Raw genomic sequence first — 18168 nt, 5'->3', positions numbered from 1 at the left:
TGCAGCCTCTTCTTTGCGATATCAAATTAACCGCTTGAAAGATAAAATCTCGTTTTAAAATGGCTCCAACGTTTATGTCAGCGCTAGTAGGCTCTATATTTCAAAGCCGCTCAATAAGCCTGGCCAAGAAGCATACGCTTAATTAGAGTCTGTTTTATGCCTACTGTCTTAACTGACTCGCGCTTTGACGTACAATCTAAGTGAAGAGTGTCTAGGGCGCGTCGTTTTCATCTGACCTGAGTATTGAAGCACCTCTAGCCCTTGAAGACCAAATAGCGTTTCAAGGTGTGGACGCTGGTTTACCATAGGAACGGCTGCCTAATGCCGTTACTTATTGCCTGTAATACCATGTTATGGTATCATAACATGTCTGAAAAGCAAGGCTTATATTCTTAAAGCTTTTGTGCAAAGATGTTCGTATGCTTCAGTGTTGACTGGGTTAGCCCGTTAGTGAGATGTGAAGTCAAAGCAACGTAAGAAGTCACAAGTAGAGAAAGGAGAACTTAAGTTAGTGACAGGCAGGATAGGCAAATGTGCTTATATGCATGCCCCTTTGTACATTCAATGAGCACGTATGGCTTCAAAATATTACGCTGCACGCACGCATTGCTGTACTGCTATACAGTGAGTGAATTAAACCAAAAGTCCTCTTGAAGGAAAGGATAGAAGTAGCCCCTATTCGCTGGGTGAAAGGTCAACTCTAACCCCCCCAGCACCGCTGGCTCCGGATGACCGCGACCTTTTGGTGTCCAACGTGACCTCGGTGACTCTTCAGCTGAGTGCCTGGAAGAGCGGCGGCTGTCCCATCACCTCCTTCGCAATTCTGCACAAGCCGCAGTCGCGCAAGGAGTGGTCTCCTACGTTGGCAACTCATGTGGTACCAGAGCGCCAGCAGCCTCCTGTGCTAGTCATCCCTGACCTCATTCCGGCTACGTGGTACGACCTCTTGATCACTGCGCAAAACGATGCTGGAGCCACGGAGGCCGAGTACGTCTTCGCTACGCTAACGGTGTCTGGAGGTAAGTGTTGTCGTTGCTGAGCCCTACACGATCGGTTCAAATATTGTGAGATTAACGAATTGGAAGTTTGGTTGCACCGTAGGATATGGTACGCAGGAGCAGAGAGTTGGACGCGGGCGTACGCTTTGCACGGCTCGTATGAAATAGCTTATATGATGGCGGCAGTGATGGTGGATAGAGCGAACGGAGTGGCTGTCTTCTCAGCCGCCTTTGGGCCGATTGCACGCAGTGTGCAGCTAGTGTTGGGGAATGCCGATCACTTTTGCCACCCCCGCTGTCATTCTAGGTAAAAAGAGCGATCCGCTGCAAACGTGTAAATCACGTCTGCGCCTTGTGGTAGCATTTGGGTAGATGTTTGCATATTGCTTCTCCTTGTCAGCATTCAACATGAATGTCGAAGTGCATAATCTTTGATATTGGTGGGACCCCGAAGCAAGTTTGTATATCGAATGATGCGGTGAAATGTGATTTAGTAGCAGCGGGCCTAGCACGCCCACTCCATCTCGCACCACTGCCAGATTCGTTGCCGTCTATTCCACAACAGCATGAAAAACAAAAGAAATGCTGGCAGAATTATTCAGAATAAACCGGTCTTGGGTGGTTGTGCCCCGTCATGAATTCATCATGGTGCTGCTGTCTGCATCAATGCCACTGACGAACCGTAAACCATGAGGAGCAGTGCTACAACTGGCAGAGATTTCTCTCGCCAATTCAAGGCAGCAGTCGCAGTACACTCAACCAGGTCCCCTCAATATTCCGCGGCGGACGTCAACACAGACGTCTCATACAACAAGCACCATTCACCGCCCGTAAACATTGGTCTCCTGAAGAGTTCACTGACTGCCTGAAGGAACATAGCCTTATGACCCTCTCATTTGCAAAGCAAGTCAGTGGTTGGATGACTCGTGCATAGTGGAGGTCGTGACGCCGCAGATATGCCTCAAATTGCCTCTTTTTGCTGTCTTGCCTCCGACACTGTAGACAAGACTGTGGAAACTGACTATTTCGGAGGAACACGGATTGTGCGACAAGTACTAGTGTCGTGAAAGCAAGATGAGTGCTTAACGAAGATGGGTTGTGCCACTTCTCTCATTAAATCCAGCTTCCAAAACTGGTCCTCTGCGCTTAGAATATAGTCTCTATTTTAATGTATTCTATTAAAACTATACAAATAATAAATGGATTTTTTTTATGTTTCATAGCGTTTTTATTATGAAAAATTTCCGCAACTGCGGTAAAAGTGAGGGTTTATAAGTATCAAAAATAAATAGTGCCAGTGTAGCTCTCCAAATTTTGTTGCTCTTGAATTCCACAGCTACTCCCCTTGCGTTATACAATCGACAATAACTTAGGTTTTTCGTGGCATTTAAGTTAGAATATGAGTACGGGTTGGAGACTCGGGAGCACATCGGAAAAGCCATTACCACTGCTTTGGTGTCGGCATTGGAATCACTCACCTGTACTGCGTCACGCTGATTTACCACGGAACTAGTATTACACCACAGATTTGGGTTATTGTTATTAGTGAGGGAGTGTGTTAATGCTTTATTTTTTGTGCCATGGAATGCGATGGCTGTTAACATCATCCCTATTCGACGCTGTTAGGATGTTATGCAGTTTCGGCTGCCTTTTTAAAAGCATAATGAATAAGGAGCTGCAAAGCGGTAAATGTTTCATAACTTTGACAACTAATCTTTTGGCCTGCCACTTTATTATTATGGGCTGCCTTTTTTTTAATGCCTAGAACTGCTAAAGCTAGAGGGAGCAGAATGTGTAATTTAAATTTCGACAAATAATTATTTCGCTAGCATTATTACAAGAATTTAAAACAACTAAATTTGAGTGGGCGTATATCTGGTAAACTGATTATAGTGCGAAAGGTGCGGAAGCTGTAGTTTCAGCTGTGCATGTGGCACCATCAAGTAGTTACCGCGTGAAAAGGCAGATTTAACCTTACATAAACCTGGTTATATCAAGCGAAAGCACCGCCCGTGGTGGATCAGTGGTTAATACTTTCGGGTACTGAAGTCGAGTAGTTGGGTTTGAACCTGACCTGTTCTAGTCCACTCCGATGTTGTTGCATTCTTGTTTTTGGTGTGAATGCAGTAAAAGAGATAATGGTTAGTCACTGGCCAGTCATAGGCTCCATTCTTTACTGGGTTGGCTGGCGAACTTGAAAGACCCGTGGTGAACTGGCGTGTTGGAGCCTTTACAACGGACCTACACGCGCAAGGCATGCACTTTCCTAATGATTGGTATCAAATCATGCAACGACTGTTACTTATAACGCATTTACTTGATAAAAATTACTTTAAAGTAGGACAGACAAAACGGGCGTCTGTGCCTGCGATGTACATCAGGGTCGTCCACTTCATTAATTTCGACGTAGGCGCATACTGATGCAACTTACCGCAGGCACAGATGATCTTTAGGTGGTGCTTGGCATGGCCTGTAATTGGCTTAAATGTGCGGCTGGCCGAAAAGGAGACAATGGAACTTTGAATACAAGTGCAACCTGCGCGCGTGTTCATATTAACAGGGAACGAAGCAGTTTTTAGTCGTCCGTATTGTGCCTCTATTTATATGTAACTGCGTCACAGGTCTGACCGGCGCCGTGGTCAGTTGTTCCGCAGCCGCTGGTGACTGAGGGCCGGGGTTTTGTGGAGCTTATCATGAGAGGTTGCGGCCAATTACTGCACCAGGGTGGCCAATTCCTGTTCTGGTGAGGGAGTGCGTTGCCGGAGGTTTTCACCGGCATCAGGTCGCACCCCAAAGCTATTTATGCAATTCCATCGACACGCGGATTTTTTTTTTTTTTTTAATCCGGTGGAGAATGGCGCGGAGTATTGCGATGGTCGCTGAGGGTAACAAACAGGATACCAAGGGAAGGAAAACGTAGCAGGGGGCGGCAGAAAGTTAGGTGGGCGGATGAGATTAAGAAGTTCGCAGGGGTCAAGTGGATGCAGCTAGCACAGAACCGGGTTAAGTGGAGAAATAGGGGAGAGGCCTTCGCCCTGCAGTGGGTATAGTCAGGCTGATGATGATGATGATGATGATGATGATGATGATGATGATGATGATGATGATGCTTGTATGTAACTGATGAATGTGCCGCTAAAGCATTCACACGAGATTGATCAGACGTGCTAAAAGATCGGCGCCACGCTTTGAGTTTGGGGATTTAGGAAATCATAGAAAATGTGCAATTCCCAAGCTAAAGTAAATTCTTGTTCCACTTCGCATACCAAACTAAGCTTTCTTTTGTTCTATATAGTTTGAATTTGTTCCTTAATACTACTATGAAACATTACACCTTACTAAATAAATGCTCCACCTGCTGAGAAATAAAACTGATTTTACGTAAACAGTGGCCAGTAATGAAATATATCCGACTTCCTGACCAGCGATACACGTCACACCAGTGCATCATGAGTATCAGCAGCTGAGTTGAAGGTTGCAGTTAATGCACACTTTGTTCCTCGCACTCGTCCAATGCGGCTATCACACGTAGTACTGGGTGCCACTTGATGTCGCAGGCACGCTACCACCACCCCAGTGGACACAGGCGGTGGAAACTCAGCGTCGCCACATTCACGTCATCATACCCGTCGTCTGCTCACTGCTGGTGGCACTTCTTCTGACAGCAGCCGCATTCTACGCCTTCTCAAGGAGACGACTGACCTCGGATGAAAGTGGATGTTCAGGTTAGGCATAGATATTATACTTTCGACATGGTCCCCAATTGGTTCCACGTACTGTACTTAAAATTGTATAATAGGATACGAAACAGAAGGTAATACTTAAGGCAGTTTTCAATCAATACTATTTTGCGCACCTTTCGTATACGTAGGCAACGGAGATGAGGCGATGGAGGCTGCGAAGTCCGTGGATACAGTGCCAATGAGCGTCTGGGAAAAGTCCAAAGACAAACAGCAGTCTCACATGTCGCAACACCGTCTAGACGGGCATCCAGAGCAGCTCTATTACCCTTCGCCATATGGCACGGGCGGCGGTGGTCTCTCATCTGTGTACGCATCCGAGGGACTACAGTCTGGCTGGGCCTCCGTTCGAAGCCTGAACAGCGCTGTGGACGACTCACAAGACGAACGGCTCGGGCCTCACCACACGTACGACGTGCCTTTCTCGCGCCGGCCATCCAGCCCACAAGAGAAGCAGCACAAAGGGCAGGTAACACCTGTAGCGTTAGGCAGACGGGAATATGAATATAGGTGATGAGACAAGCTATGTGCAAACTGATACTGCAGAAAGTTCCTCATAATCATCTTCCATCTTCTAAGTAAGATATATTGTTGACACGTTATCGCAGAATAAAATAACTAATTGAATAGACTCAAGCCCCTCAAGGTTTTCCATCTCATGTATTGTTCCTTAAACCTGTTCAAAACAGAGAATGGAACAATGTGCACCTCTAGTCACATTTAGTTAAGGGGAGGAAGCATTATCACAAATTGTGGTTCTGTTTTGTATATAGCGAATCACTGCAACACCAATGGGAAAATGTTTCTTATTTTTTATTATTCCAGTGTCAGATGCCTTTCTAAGCGTCCTAGAAACACTTGAAGGTAGCTCTTCAATCAAAATCGTCGTAAGACCTTTCTGATGTTAAGCACTTGAGGCGCGTAACTGCAGCCAAAGAGCTAAGAAAGGGAAGCAGTCTGCATTGCATCTCTGTACACCTAAAACGAGAGTAAATTAAATAAAAAGGCTTGCCTTGGGTCTTCGTTTGAGCATTCAAATAGGTTTATGTTTCTATCTAATGTATTTCACCAGACATACCGCTGGCATATATTGAGCAAATGCGAAGTTGAGACATTACAAAAAAACACGAAACCTCACATTTTCTGTTTGAAATTCAAGTTGCTGGGGCACAGATTTTCAGTTTGACAGCCAGGCATAACCATTCTGTCGTTATATTTGGCCTTAATTTTGACCTCTTGACTACATTGCGAGCTAGAAAGGAGCTTATGCACTTCAAGTTACAACGACGGCTGTTGGCATTACAGCTCACAGCGTATGCAGATGGCTAGAAATGAAGATTGTCTTTAAACGTTAAAACTGAATTAGCCTGTGAGAGTCGTGCAGTGTTTTCCTATGACCTGTTGAATTTCCATAAAAGGCTTCGCGCCCTGTTATAACGCCCAGAGAGCCACACACACAAAAAAAAAACGTTTATATTGCCTATCTTAGAGCATATGTTCCTATCTTGCAGCTCATTAAAAGAAAAACGGTCGCGTTAACTCATTTTTGTGTTCAATTTCAAGAAGTGTTGCCACAATGCATCATGGCGAATACGGTCCAGACATCCCTCTATAAACTCGTGCTGACTGAAGGTATTGTGTTCATTTCTCCACGTTGTTTTGCTATTCACGCAGTTAGATGGGCCGGGCATTGTTCTAGGATCAACACAGTGCCTTGAAAACAGCGTGTACTCAAAATCAGGTAAGATATTTAAAAAATTCGGAGTCTAAAAAAAGCGAAACAATAAAATAACACAAGCTTTTCTTTATTAATCACCTGTGCAACTTTTCGTAGTCCGGTCAATTGCATCGAAACTTCTTTCCTCTCTCATTTGGTTTGATTTAATGTATAGGGCATGTAGTGCAACGGCTGCCAACGTAATAAAACTACGTGTTCAAAGCACTGCACGCGCCAACGCAACCGCGTGGTAGTGAAGGGTGGCTGTTCCTGGCGCTACGGGGCTGAGTGGGTCAACGCCGCTTGCGGCAGGGGCTGGCCAGCCAGCGATTTTTTATCTGTTGGAGGCCGTCATTGCACCAGCCACCGCTTAGGTGGTAGACGACGGCTGTGGCGGCGCGAGTTTTTCTTTCCCTCTTCTTTTTCTTCTGTACTTTCTCTCTTCTGTCCGCACGAGGCAGCGGAGGTGGCTCAGCTATAGAGCCAGTAGCAGGCCCGTGCATTTTCTTTTCCTTCTCCCTACAGCCACAACAATAATAAGAACGCAACTCTTCATTCGCTTCGATAACTTGATTTCCTGTACAACGACCATTACACACTTTAGTGTTAGAGCGTTGAAAACTTGTTCTAAGAGAAGCATGCGTGTGTGTTTTAGCGCGTTAATATCGAAATATGTAAAACCTACCTTCTCAGGGATTACACATGTATATTAACGTTCACACAATCAATGCTTTCTTCTAGTTTAACGGGGTGGTTTTGTAGACACTGTTTTTCAAAACATCCCTTTCAATAATGTTTCACAAGGAATACCTATGCCGTTGTTGTGGATGGTTATTTATGAACGGTTTGTTGTGCCATCTTTCCCGAAAAATTATATTGTGTAAATTGTTTGCTGATTATTTGTACAAGAGGCCTTAAACAGATAAGTGAAAAATATCAGTCACACACTATGAACTTTAGTTTGCGCTGAAAAGTAATCATTACTAACAGCAGGGACCTCCGTGGCTTACAGTTCCTTCTAACCAAGCAAGTGGGATAATTAAGGGTGCATTTACTGCCAATAACATGGCAAGATTTGCCAGATTTGTTTTTTACACTGCAAATAAATTACTAATGGTGGTCCTAGCTATTTGGAAAGACAGGGGCATAGATATCCGCAGTCATAGATAGTTTGTTTATGCTAAATAGTCGGATAAGCAGCTTATTTATGATTCTGAGTATATGTTTAATGAGATTTAGAGCGGTTCGTCACGATCCTGAACTAAAACGGTTCTCCTCGCTGCTATATGCTATTGGAAATACTGCAATCTAATCTAATCCATACAAATGCATGCTGCCCTGTTGTAGACAATTCTCATGACCTTCAGAATGGCATTTGCAATCAGAAATTTCTTTTTTATTTTCACGCTTAGCCTCACTGTACATGTCACCCGAGAAATGCAAGAGCCTGCGAAAGTCACTCCAGGCACTCAGCATCATCGAGGGCTACCCCAACAGCGACGTCTCGTACGCTTACTCTCGCCCAAAAAAGAAGCACTGGGGAGCCTACGACGAAGAGGCACTCTATGCTGACCACAAAATGCGCAGGCTTGCCAGGTTCGTACTGCGCAAGGCATTATGTGTATTATGTGGTAATACCACATATTATGTGGTATTTCGTCACTTTATGATAGAGTGAAACACACTCCTTACTCAATTTGCCTCATGTACATACGCTCTTTACTCGAGGAACCTGTCTGAGGGCGCGGTCACACCTATGTCCTGGCTGCTGTTGTGTTCGCCGCCGAATCCCATAAAATGTGTCTTACGTGCCTCCAGCAATAAACAACACATGTTTTTCAAAGCAGAGCGATGATCATATGGTTGTGTATCTCAGAAAAAACTCACTCAGCATGCTTAGGCGAATGTGTCGCGAAAGATAGTTCTATGATCTTTTTTGGGAGTAGCTCGGAATATTCACTGCACTGTGATAATGTGGACTGCAGGAGTGATGGTATATGCATTTTCGTATGTGTCATTTTGAACGCACATTTTGAGGGCAAAAATTAACGAATAATTTGTCGGATGGCGGAAGGCTAGGGTCTGCGTGCCTCTCGGTAGTTCTGCAGGCATGGAAGGAACATGTGGTGCCTCGTCTTTACAGCGTTCCCCTTGTTCACCCCGGAGCTGCGAGGGGTCTTGCGCCATTATTTCCGCATAGCTTCTTTGAACAACGGCTTATCGATTGTTCCTCCTGCCAAAAAAAAAAAAAAAAAAAAAGGACTGATTAGTTTTTAATTGTCTGGAAGAAAAAGAGAGAGGAGCAACAGACAGTCTTTATTTTTTTGTGCCTCTCAATGCACTTATTCAAACTCTTTCAGTCCCTTTTCCACATTATTATGGCCTTTCAGACAGCTGTCTCACAGTGCCACAGATGCTAGAAATACCGCCCCTGTCAGTGTCTGCGCGCACATTTTTACGAGTGGGGGTCACTGTTAATCTTTTTAAAATATGTGCAACTCTATCAGGGCTCGGCCGTCTATTTTCTGCCATGGCTACGGGAAAAGTTCTATTCGAACCACCTCCTTCACTTGCGAAGTGCTCATCTGCGCCCTTTTGCGTCGAGTCAGCATGGAAAGCAATGCACACATATCTTGACACAGTATTATTTGTTGCGCGCTTGCGCGCGCATGAGCGAGCAATTGAGTTAGTATGTGAGTTGCTAAGTGAGTGGATAAGTAAGTGAGTGGATAAGTGAGTGAGTGAGTGAGTGAGTGAGTGAGTGAGTGAGTGAGTGAGTGAGTGAGTGAGTGAGTGAGTGAGTGAGTGAGTGAGTGAGTGAGTGAGTGAGTGAGTGAGTGAGTGAGTGAGTGAGTGAGTGAGTGAGCGAGCGATAGAATTAATAGGTGAGTGAGTGGACGAGGAAGGGAGTGCCTGAGTGGATGAGGCAGTCAATGAGGTAGTATGTGAATGAGTGGGCGAGTGAGTGATTGAGTGAGAGAGTGGGTATAGGGGTGATTGATTGAGTGGTGAGTTTGTAAATGTGAGATTGAGCGGTTGAGTAAATGGGTCGTTTAATCAGTGAGGGAGTGAGCGAGCGAACTGGCGAGTACACACCAAGACATCGAGCAGGTGATCAAGTTAAGGGTTATAGAAGAAAAATCTTGAACCTATCGACTTCATACATATGAATTAGAACTGCTATACTAATTAGTAATGAGTACTTGTGCGTCGAAACAGAATATCCCTGTTTGTTTATACACTTACGTACAGGGGAAATGATTCATCATGTGGTAAAAAAAATATAATTGCCTCAGCATCAAGAATGGGGATTAGTTAATGTGTTAAACATTACAAAATGACGTGTAATCGTAAAGCGCAGAAACATATAAACAAGTGGATGTTTTAAGTAACCTTTGAATCTCCTTCAGGCATTTGCTTTATAGCGACAAATACTCCACCTTGTAAAAAAAATAATATCATGTTTCATTAAATTGCTGGCCTAGTTTCTTTTGATATATTCGTCTCCATTTCGTTTTGTTGAAAAGACTGCTTGTAAATATAGGCTTTAATTATTTTTATTGATTTCGGCTTCAATCGTTTTTCGAAAGCATAAGATGAGTGCATTTGAACAAAAAAAAAACGCGTTTATGTCATAATGTACACTACGCAGGAGTACTTAACATACTTAGCGACCGTATATAAATTCCAAGTGGCCTTATATCTCCTAAAATACGCATCACGTCACTCTGCGTGTAAAGTGACGCTATGGCTAAAACGCGGTACAACAAAAACAACCAAAAACGAGAACAGAGTATTACATGACTGACTACAAATAGATAGGTTAAACTCAATTAGCAGTCTACATACGTGAGAGGGAGGGGCGGAATTCTTGGAATTTCCAGAACTGTCATGCATTCATATGCTTACCGCAGCCCTTGAAGCAGAACTTAAGTGCAAGGGCCGAGAATAAGGAGTTCCAGGAGTGCTAAAAATAAACAAATATGCACATATGTCCTCTTACATTCACAGTTTTCATCTCGTCGATCTTCGTAGGTACGCCGACGGACTGAAGCACGCGGAGCTCGAGTCGCACAAGGGAAACCGAGAGTTCGTCGTCGATGGCCAAGAACTGTCAGAGGCCGAGTGCGACATGCACACGAGCCGCCTCTCCGCACAGAGATGAATAGAAATATTGACGGGGACGTTAGTGGGGCGCTCTACGGTTGAGCAATCCACAGGTGAGTTCAGAATGCGGTTCACTGTGAACCCGGGAACGTTGGGCTATAGTGAACGAACCTACACTGCATTTTGAAAATTAGGGCTCCCAAAAAGCTGAACAGGAGGTGGTGTATTAAATTGGAGTATATTTCAGTGATGTTCTGTCGCACTGTTGCTTGAATAGAACCCAGCTTGTGCCTCCGTTCTGAGCGGAGCGCTTCTGTAAACTTCAGTAATTTGTTGTGACTCTTTATTGGAAGCGTACGATCACTATAGTAAAAGGAATGTCTAATGTTCTTAATTTCATTACCTGTTAAATTTTACTAGCCACTGATTTGGCAACATAAACAAACGCTTGATATACTGATGATTTTCGACAGTAGCTAAGGATACTAGAACTCTTGTTTGCTGATTGAAGCCACTTACCAACTGATGAACTTAAATCGCAGGGCTTGCGGTGGTCGAGAAGTCCGAGCCACAACACTGAGGCGTTCGGAGCTCACCTGACATTTGGACAGCTTGCTGAAGAAAGGTTTTTTTTTCCGCTCGTGATCTTCAGAGTGTGAAGGTGTTGCGGATGAGAAAGCAAGCCATGCTCTGTGGCGTTCGGCCAGGCTGCTGCAGTTCGATGCACTAGGTTAGTAAATGTATGCACGCGGTGGGTCACCAGAGATATGACTCTGTAACGGGCTTTGCATAGCTGACGGTGTTGTGCGGAGTCAACCTTTGTACACGACATTCGATGAGGTTCAGGTGCCGCCAGCAAGGAGCGTTTTTCAGCTTTTGGAAAACTGTCGATGCACCTTGCACTGGCGCATGCCGTGCTTGAATCAAGGCTGCCTATTTAATACTAATTAGTGTTTTTTCATGGTCTCATTTTGTACTTATCTTGAATATATATTATATATATTCAGCAATACATTTGTCGCTTGCAGTGTCCGAACCTGCATCCTCTCTCCGTGAAGTAAGAAGCTTCAACATGGCGAAACAAGAGTGCACTTCAACGGAAAGATTCCGGATCAAGCTTTCCGTGAATCCGAAGCTCCAGTGCTTAGTGTGTTCAAGTCGACGATGAAGACTGTGCTGACCTGGTGCACGGTGACGAAATGTGCCTGTGATACTCTGAGTGACATTTTGGTGACTTTTCCCGCTGGATGTGTTTAAGTGTTCCGCGCAGACTAATACTTGGCTGCAAATACTAAAATACCTAGAAGCTAATTATAGCCGACTAATTATTATGCTTGCGCCTTCGCGGAAATCATAGCCATGATGTGCCTACACTATTTCCCAATGTGGAAGGTGTCCATACGCTCTTTGCGTTCTTGTGCTGTGTCAATCACACTTGTCAATGTTCTGCACACTCTGATACCATTCATCTGAACACTGCCACGGAAGTTTAAAGCTAACAGCCCTTTGCGGGCAGCGCACTTGCTCAAGCGTTGAACAAAATGATATAATTTTTTCCTTTTCTAAAATGCCCGCTGAATGATCTCGTCAACTCAAATTGATGAAAGAATTATATAATGAAATTTGTATTTACAAGCTTCATTATGCTATTTATTATAATAGCGAAATTTAGAGGATAAAGATAGCAAAAATAAAAGATAACGAGAAACAAATCTTGGTTGTAAGATTATTAATATTGGTGTATTGTGAGACGGAGCTATCCCACCGCAATAATGTTTTTTTTAGAATTGGCTCTCTGTGACGAACGCGGCAGTTAAACTGGCGACCAGAATGAACAAATTCATTGATAAAATCCACCGCGAGGAGGAAGTAATAAAAGGGAAAGTAGTAAGTAGTAACAGGACTTGAAAAAGCAAGCCCTGCTGCACTGAGCACCCACTTGTCTTTTGCGCAGTTTGTTTTATGACGTCCATAAGATGGTAAAAGCTACAAAAAACGAACAAGGTATAGACTTTGGGTCAGCGAACACAGAACGCCAATGAATGGATGGCTTGCTTGTCAGCGGACAGAAAAAAAGAACGGTAAGCATAAAACACAATCTTATGTGTAGCGAACCAAGGTATCTCAAATTTATTTTGAGGTAATTTAATGGACAAAGCGAAATTTCAAATGGATGCGAGGAATATAGGATATTGGATAAGAAGTTGAAATGGTTCAGGAACTGAAGATCATCATCCCCCATTTCTCCTTTCAGCTGTGTTTTAACGAAGACCATGTTAATGGAAAACCGGTTACTTCTAGACTAAGTTCTGTTTTGAATTTCCAGTAGCCTAAATCTATTGTTTTCGAAAGGTTTCTATTGGGTGGCTTTAGAGCGCTAAATCTTCCCATTATTTATTAGTAGTGAGAAAATGCATTGAAAACTGCAGAGAAAATTCTACTATATATATTAACGGCTAACATGAGGAATATTTGCACTGATGCCCTACGAAACGCTGTAGCAGAGCAAAAACGAGCGGAACTGTGAATATTTATACCAGTGAACAGTGTCGCCTTCAACGCCATGTGTATTTTGCTTAATAAAATGAAAAAGAAAAAAACCTCTCTTGGTGTCAGTGAAATGCCGATTACCAAGTGCTTGGCTGACGCCGCGGCCATAAACATAGAGTAAGTGGACAATGGAGATAACACAAACAAGTAATTCCTTCTAGCTCCAGCTGAGACACGCTAGAAGTAATTATAAAATTAACACAGCGTTAAAAACCTGTCTATTATTTGACTAAAAATTGTTTCAGGCATGGCTTGCAATATCTCATCTGTGACCAAAGACAACCAAAAAGTTTGAAAATACAAAAAAGATCACAATGACCATTAATTCCTTTATCTTGAATCGCTGCCTACGAATATAGCACTGCCACGCCGGGGTGGTGCATTGGTTAGGGCACTTGACTGCTGTGCCCGAGGACACGAGATCAAATCCCGGCCTCGGCGGGACACCCGTATGCTGTGTATGCTGTGCGATGTCAGTGCATGTTAGAACCCCGGGTGGTAGAAATTTCCGGATTCCTCCACAACGGCGTCTCTCCCAGCCAGATTCGCTTTGAGACATTAAACCCCAGAATCATAGAAATATAAGATCTTCGCAGTGACAGCAAGGGCGAGACTGCACTTACGCTAGTGTAACCTGCTCTTCGTTTAACTATAGCCTTAAGCTGAAATTTTATAAAAGAAGAAAGAACACTTCCGTTCGAATTTCGCACATATATACATTTAAGAGTAAGCATTATTCACCATCACTTCTGCTTAGGAAACGGTTTATCAAGAAAAAGCGTTCATCACAAATCATCGACTGCAAAAGCATTTAGGTACCTGCAGCTTATGGGGAGTTGATTTTCCCTGTTGAAAATATCATCGCCTTCAGTACTTTCTAGCGTGCATCCAATCGATCAGTTCATGAGCTTTAAAGTGTCGTGCCGGAAGGCGTTCACTTCTTCGTATTTAAATCCATTGCTACAACTGTTTGTCAATGAAGGTTGGTATTTTAGACAATGCGTGGCGAAGACTGTCGTGAAATTTAGCCTTTCCACACAAAGGGGCAAGTAATAATGACTTCATTTTATCAGCCCGCCTCGACTGGAAAGATCTTGCCATCGTCGTTGCTTGGCTTCTGCCTCAGTGACTAGTACTAAACCTACTGGCGCTGTCGCCACGTCTCCACAGCATTATACTGCTTGGCTGCTGCACCGTATGTAGTGTAAGCCAGCGTAAGACTAAATTACTGCGTGAAACGTGGTGGCCTTATCATGACATAATCTAACCAATTCTTCAAGGGGTAGTCAAGGAAACGAAAAAAATAGGCTGTGGCTTAGCTAAGGTGAAGCCTGGTTATAGGTAGCGAAAAACTAGGTGAAATCAAAAGTTCTCCTACAGCGTTTAACACTGGTAAACCGGGAGGCATGGGTGGATAGCGATACCCGTTGATAACACTATAGAGAGGAAGTTTCTGTTCTACTAGATATCCCTTACAAGTCGCGCACATCCTAGCCACGGTTCCCCTCAATTCGACACATGCCAAAGTCAACGTCTCGCGCATACTACCCCTTACCGGGGTCAAGTCTTTCAAGTGCCATAGTCTCTCACACACATCACAAACATGGCCAAACGGGTTGTTCACTAAGTCCGACGTAAACAGTCTAGATTCACTCGCGCCTTCACTCAGTCTTAACTCGTGTTCGGTGCAGCGGTGAGTCTTGAAATCTCCTTCATGATTTCCTCCTTCTGCTGCTCCTCCTCCTCGGATGGAAGCTTGGTCGAGTTGGTGACGGCTTTCTTGCAACATAGCGCTAAGCAGTGCTCTTCCTCCTCCCTTTCCTCCTCCTCCCTTTTATTGCGAAAGCAATGCTACTCTAGGTTTCGAGCCTTCAGCCTGGCGCGGCCGCACGCACGTGACACTAAGGTGACAGCTGGGCCCGTTCATACGGTTTTGGTTAAAGCGGTGCTCTATATGTGAGCTGGCAGGAGCGGCCGGGTCTCTCGTTTCATATGGAACGGTTATGTCAGAATCAGCCTGTAGGGACCCTGGCATTCACATTACCCCTATAGGTCACTAAGGCACGTTCATATGGGTTGGTTAAAGCGGGGCTTTATGTATGTGGGCTGAGGAAGAAGAAAAAGAGAAGAAGAAGAAGGCTCGGTCACCCGCAGCTAACGCTTTCGCTCAATATTTGGTTCAGCAGCGTTGAACCCTTGTAATTTTGTTGACTACCACTGGCCACAGCGGTGGCCATAGCGCGTCATTCGGCTTCTTGACGACGTCTTTTCACGAGGCGTTCCTCGCGTTGTTCCGGTGTTTCAGATGCCCTTTCGCCTTGGCTCGAACTTTCCTCCGTTGTTTCAGATGCCCTTCCGCCTTGGCTCGAACTTTCCTCCGTTGTTCGGCGACCAGCTCGCAAGCGACTACCTCTGGAATGGAAGAACTCAATATCTCTGCTCTTCTGCGTCGTTTAGCAGCAGCCGCACTCTTCGCTTCCATGTCGAACGCGCCAGCCAGTTCTCCGTCAAGCGCATTATATACACGCGGCGCACCTTCCTCGCGCATGCCTCTTGTGACGTGTATTGGTTTTCGAGCATGCGCAGAACTGGCGGCTCCCGCCCACTGGAAACTCGGCTCTAATCTACGTAGTGTAGCTTCTCGCTACAAAAGAGTTGCGTCTTTCTAGAGCTACCAATAAATTATGAGCCTAAGTCATCTTCAGAGATCTCCCTTCTTATGGGCCATGCTGACGATTACACCACTGCTCGCAGATACCATGAGCGGCTGAAAGGGCTTTGGTACCCGGCAGCGCTGTTAGCATTAACGATACAGTGCGGAGTAACGTGGCCGGGGCTGTCACTGATCGCGCTTGATGTTTCCAACGTCACCCCATGGCTACAGAGCGAATAGCTTTAATAACAACTGAGCTGTAAAATATTTTACTAAAGTGTTCCTCCTGTGGACTATTAGCCCAAAATATTCGACAACCGACTCAACCACAACTCACGAAAATGAAGCTTTTCAATGAAAAAAAAAAAATCTAAGCTCATTTTTCATCCTTTTTTATCACTGTCCACTTTCTTCACTTCATTAAATAGCGGCTAAATTTATTCTGTTTCTTTCCCTCTGGAAACCAGCAGGACGCAACTATATTACTGTGCCACGTGATGTGCAACATGATTTGTCTCGAATGGTCACTGCCAAGAGCTCTGTTCTACATTGCTGCTATAGCCTCTGGCGTCTGATCTTGTCACTTTTCTTGGCAGGTTTTAAATTGAGCGCAGGTGTATTTGGCAGGCATTTTTTTTTTTTTTTTGAGACCACTGCCGAGCATGTTACTTCCTGTCACCGCAGCAGAGCTGCAATCTTCATGGCGGGTTCAAGCAAGACTGCTGCACCCTCCCTCCTCTCGAAAGAAAAAAGCAGTCTCAGCAGAACATTAATTTTTTCATATGTGTCCCTACTGTAGTGATGAGCTCATGACATGTGAGGCAGTGCGAGGTGCCCATTTTTGCCCCCGGCATTTCATAGCCGATATGCCGGCCTTGTTCGCTTCACAGTGGCCTGTCACCTGGGCTCTTAGCCAGCTCTAGCTCCAAAAGCTGCCATCTGAACACCGGGTACTACTCGATTTCACTCTACCTCAGGTGAAATTCTCGACATCTACTATGCTCACGCCCACAGCTTCTTTTCCAGTTGTTATCCAAAAGCTCTGAATGCCCAATTTGAAATGTGCTCCCGACGAAGGTGCATCCAGTCAGTAAAGAGAGGTAGGAGCAATCAGCAACTCGGATGATCGTTGCTTCAGGACTTTGAAACATCTTTTTTGTAAGTTATGGTATCGTCTGTGCATGGCATCAGAGCACAGACTCTCCGTAACGAGATGGGAGCAATTCAAGAAGGGGTTGTGGAAGATGTTCTGAGCGTCTTGAGGAAATGAAGAGCCTAACTGTTCTTCTACTCTATAGTCCGGCTCTGCGACGAATCCGCCCTCTCTTATGTCCAAGAAAAGAAGAGCTTCTTTTGTCCAAATAATCCTCATATGGCCGAGGACGAAAAGGTAAGATATTGAATGCGAGGTGCGAAAGAGTCACATTTTGCTTTTGAGTCGCCAATTGCTTATTGCCATCTTCGTGACAAACCTATCCGAACACAAGACCTCTGTCTCAATAAACGTTTCCAACATAAAAACAAAACTATCGATGTCCAGACTGTTCATACAATTAGCCCGTACAGGTGTGCGTAATTTACTGGACGCAACAAATGCTACGAACAACATTCGAGAAGTGATCCGAAAGGCAGTCGAGGAATAACTACGTAGGCTGCGACAGTCTTCTTCAAGGCCTCACGCAGTCTTCCTGGTCGATGTGGTGAGCAGAGAAATACAGCAGACGACTGAAATTCCGTCCTTGGCGGTCACTCTGAAAAACACACAGTCCATGAGCAGTCCTGTCGTGTTACGTGGTCCATAGCACGGCGACAGTTCTCTCACGATATTGCCACAGCGTGTGCTGCAGATCTCTTTTCTAAACAGCAAATACGCTCGCCGACCAAGTGAAAGATCAGAAAGTCGGATCTAACAATAAAAATATTTACAGCACCTATCATCGACGAATGCTTTGGTAGAAGATAACTACATTGTTATGTCGCAGCAATGGGACTCATGATGTTTCAAGAAAGGTGTACCGATAACTTTAGTTCACATGTGAAAGAAGATGTTTTAGCTATTTATGTTTGAATGTGGTACTGCGTACTTTACAGAGGGATCGAAAAAAAAAAAACATTCATGCCAACCAGGTCCTTCCAAACAGCGATATGAGAACCCCTTCAGGACTGTTGTGCGAGGTCTCTATACCAGAAGCCGTTTCCTCCGTGAATGCGGACGCACCTGCTGGCTTCAATGCGGAAAACCAATATCAATAACATGCGCCGCACTGAAGCCACCGGAAAACTAGGTATATTCTAAAGCAGAAGATCTTAACGGCCAGAATAAACTTTGTAGTTTAATCTGGCCGTTTTTCAAAAGAAGCATTATTTCAAAAGAAGCTCGTAAACTGAAAACTGCTAAACGCA

The 18168-nt window shown here is 44.5% G+C and overlaps 1 protein-coding gene across 1 annotated transcript in view; it reads left to right on the top strand.

Annotated features, from left to right (window-relative positions):
• LOC146191286 (cell adhesion molecule Dscam1-like) overlaps positions 1-11286 on the top strand; it is a 123083-nt gene extending 111797 nt beyond the window's left edge. Inside the window, exons 22-28 of the mRNA XM_084600303.1 lie at positions 714-1019; positions 4556-4723; positions 4870-5207; positions 6413-6479; positions 7868-8051; positions 10491-10675; positions 11105-11286. Coding sequence (XP_084456429.1) covers positions 714-1019; positions 4556-4723; positions 4870-5207; positions 6413-6479; positions 7868-8051; positions 10491-10620 — 1193 coding nt within the window. The 3' untranslated portion in view covers positions 10621-10675; positions 11105-11286. The remainder of the gene's footprint in view (positions 1-713; positions 1020-4555; positions 4724-4869; positions 5208-6412; positions 6480-7867; positions 8052-10490; positions 10676-11104) is intronic.
• Positions 11287-18168: the final 6882 nt, after the last annotated feature.

Source organism: Amblyomma maculatum, chromosome 4 (genome assembly GCF_055883805.1).
Source record: "Amblyomma maculatum isolate TAMU_Amacu chromosome 4, ASM5588380v1, whole genome shotgun sequence".
In the NCBI taxonomy this organism is placed as follows: Eukaryota; Metazoa; Arthropoda; class Arachnida; order Ixodida; family Ixodidae; genus Amblyomma; species Amblyomma maculatum.
This window is presented reverse-complemented; position numbering and strand designations above follow the sequence as displayed.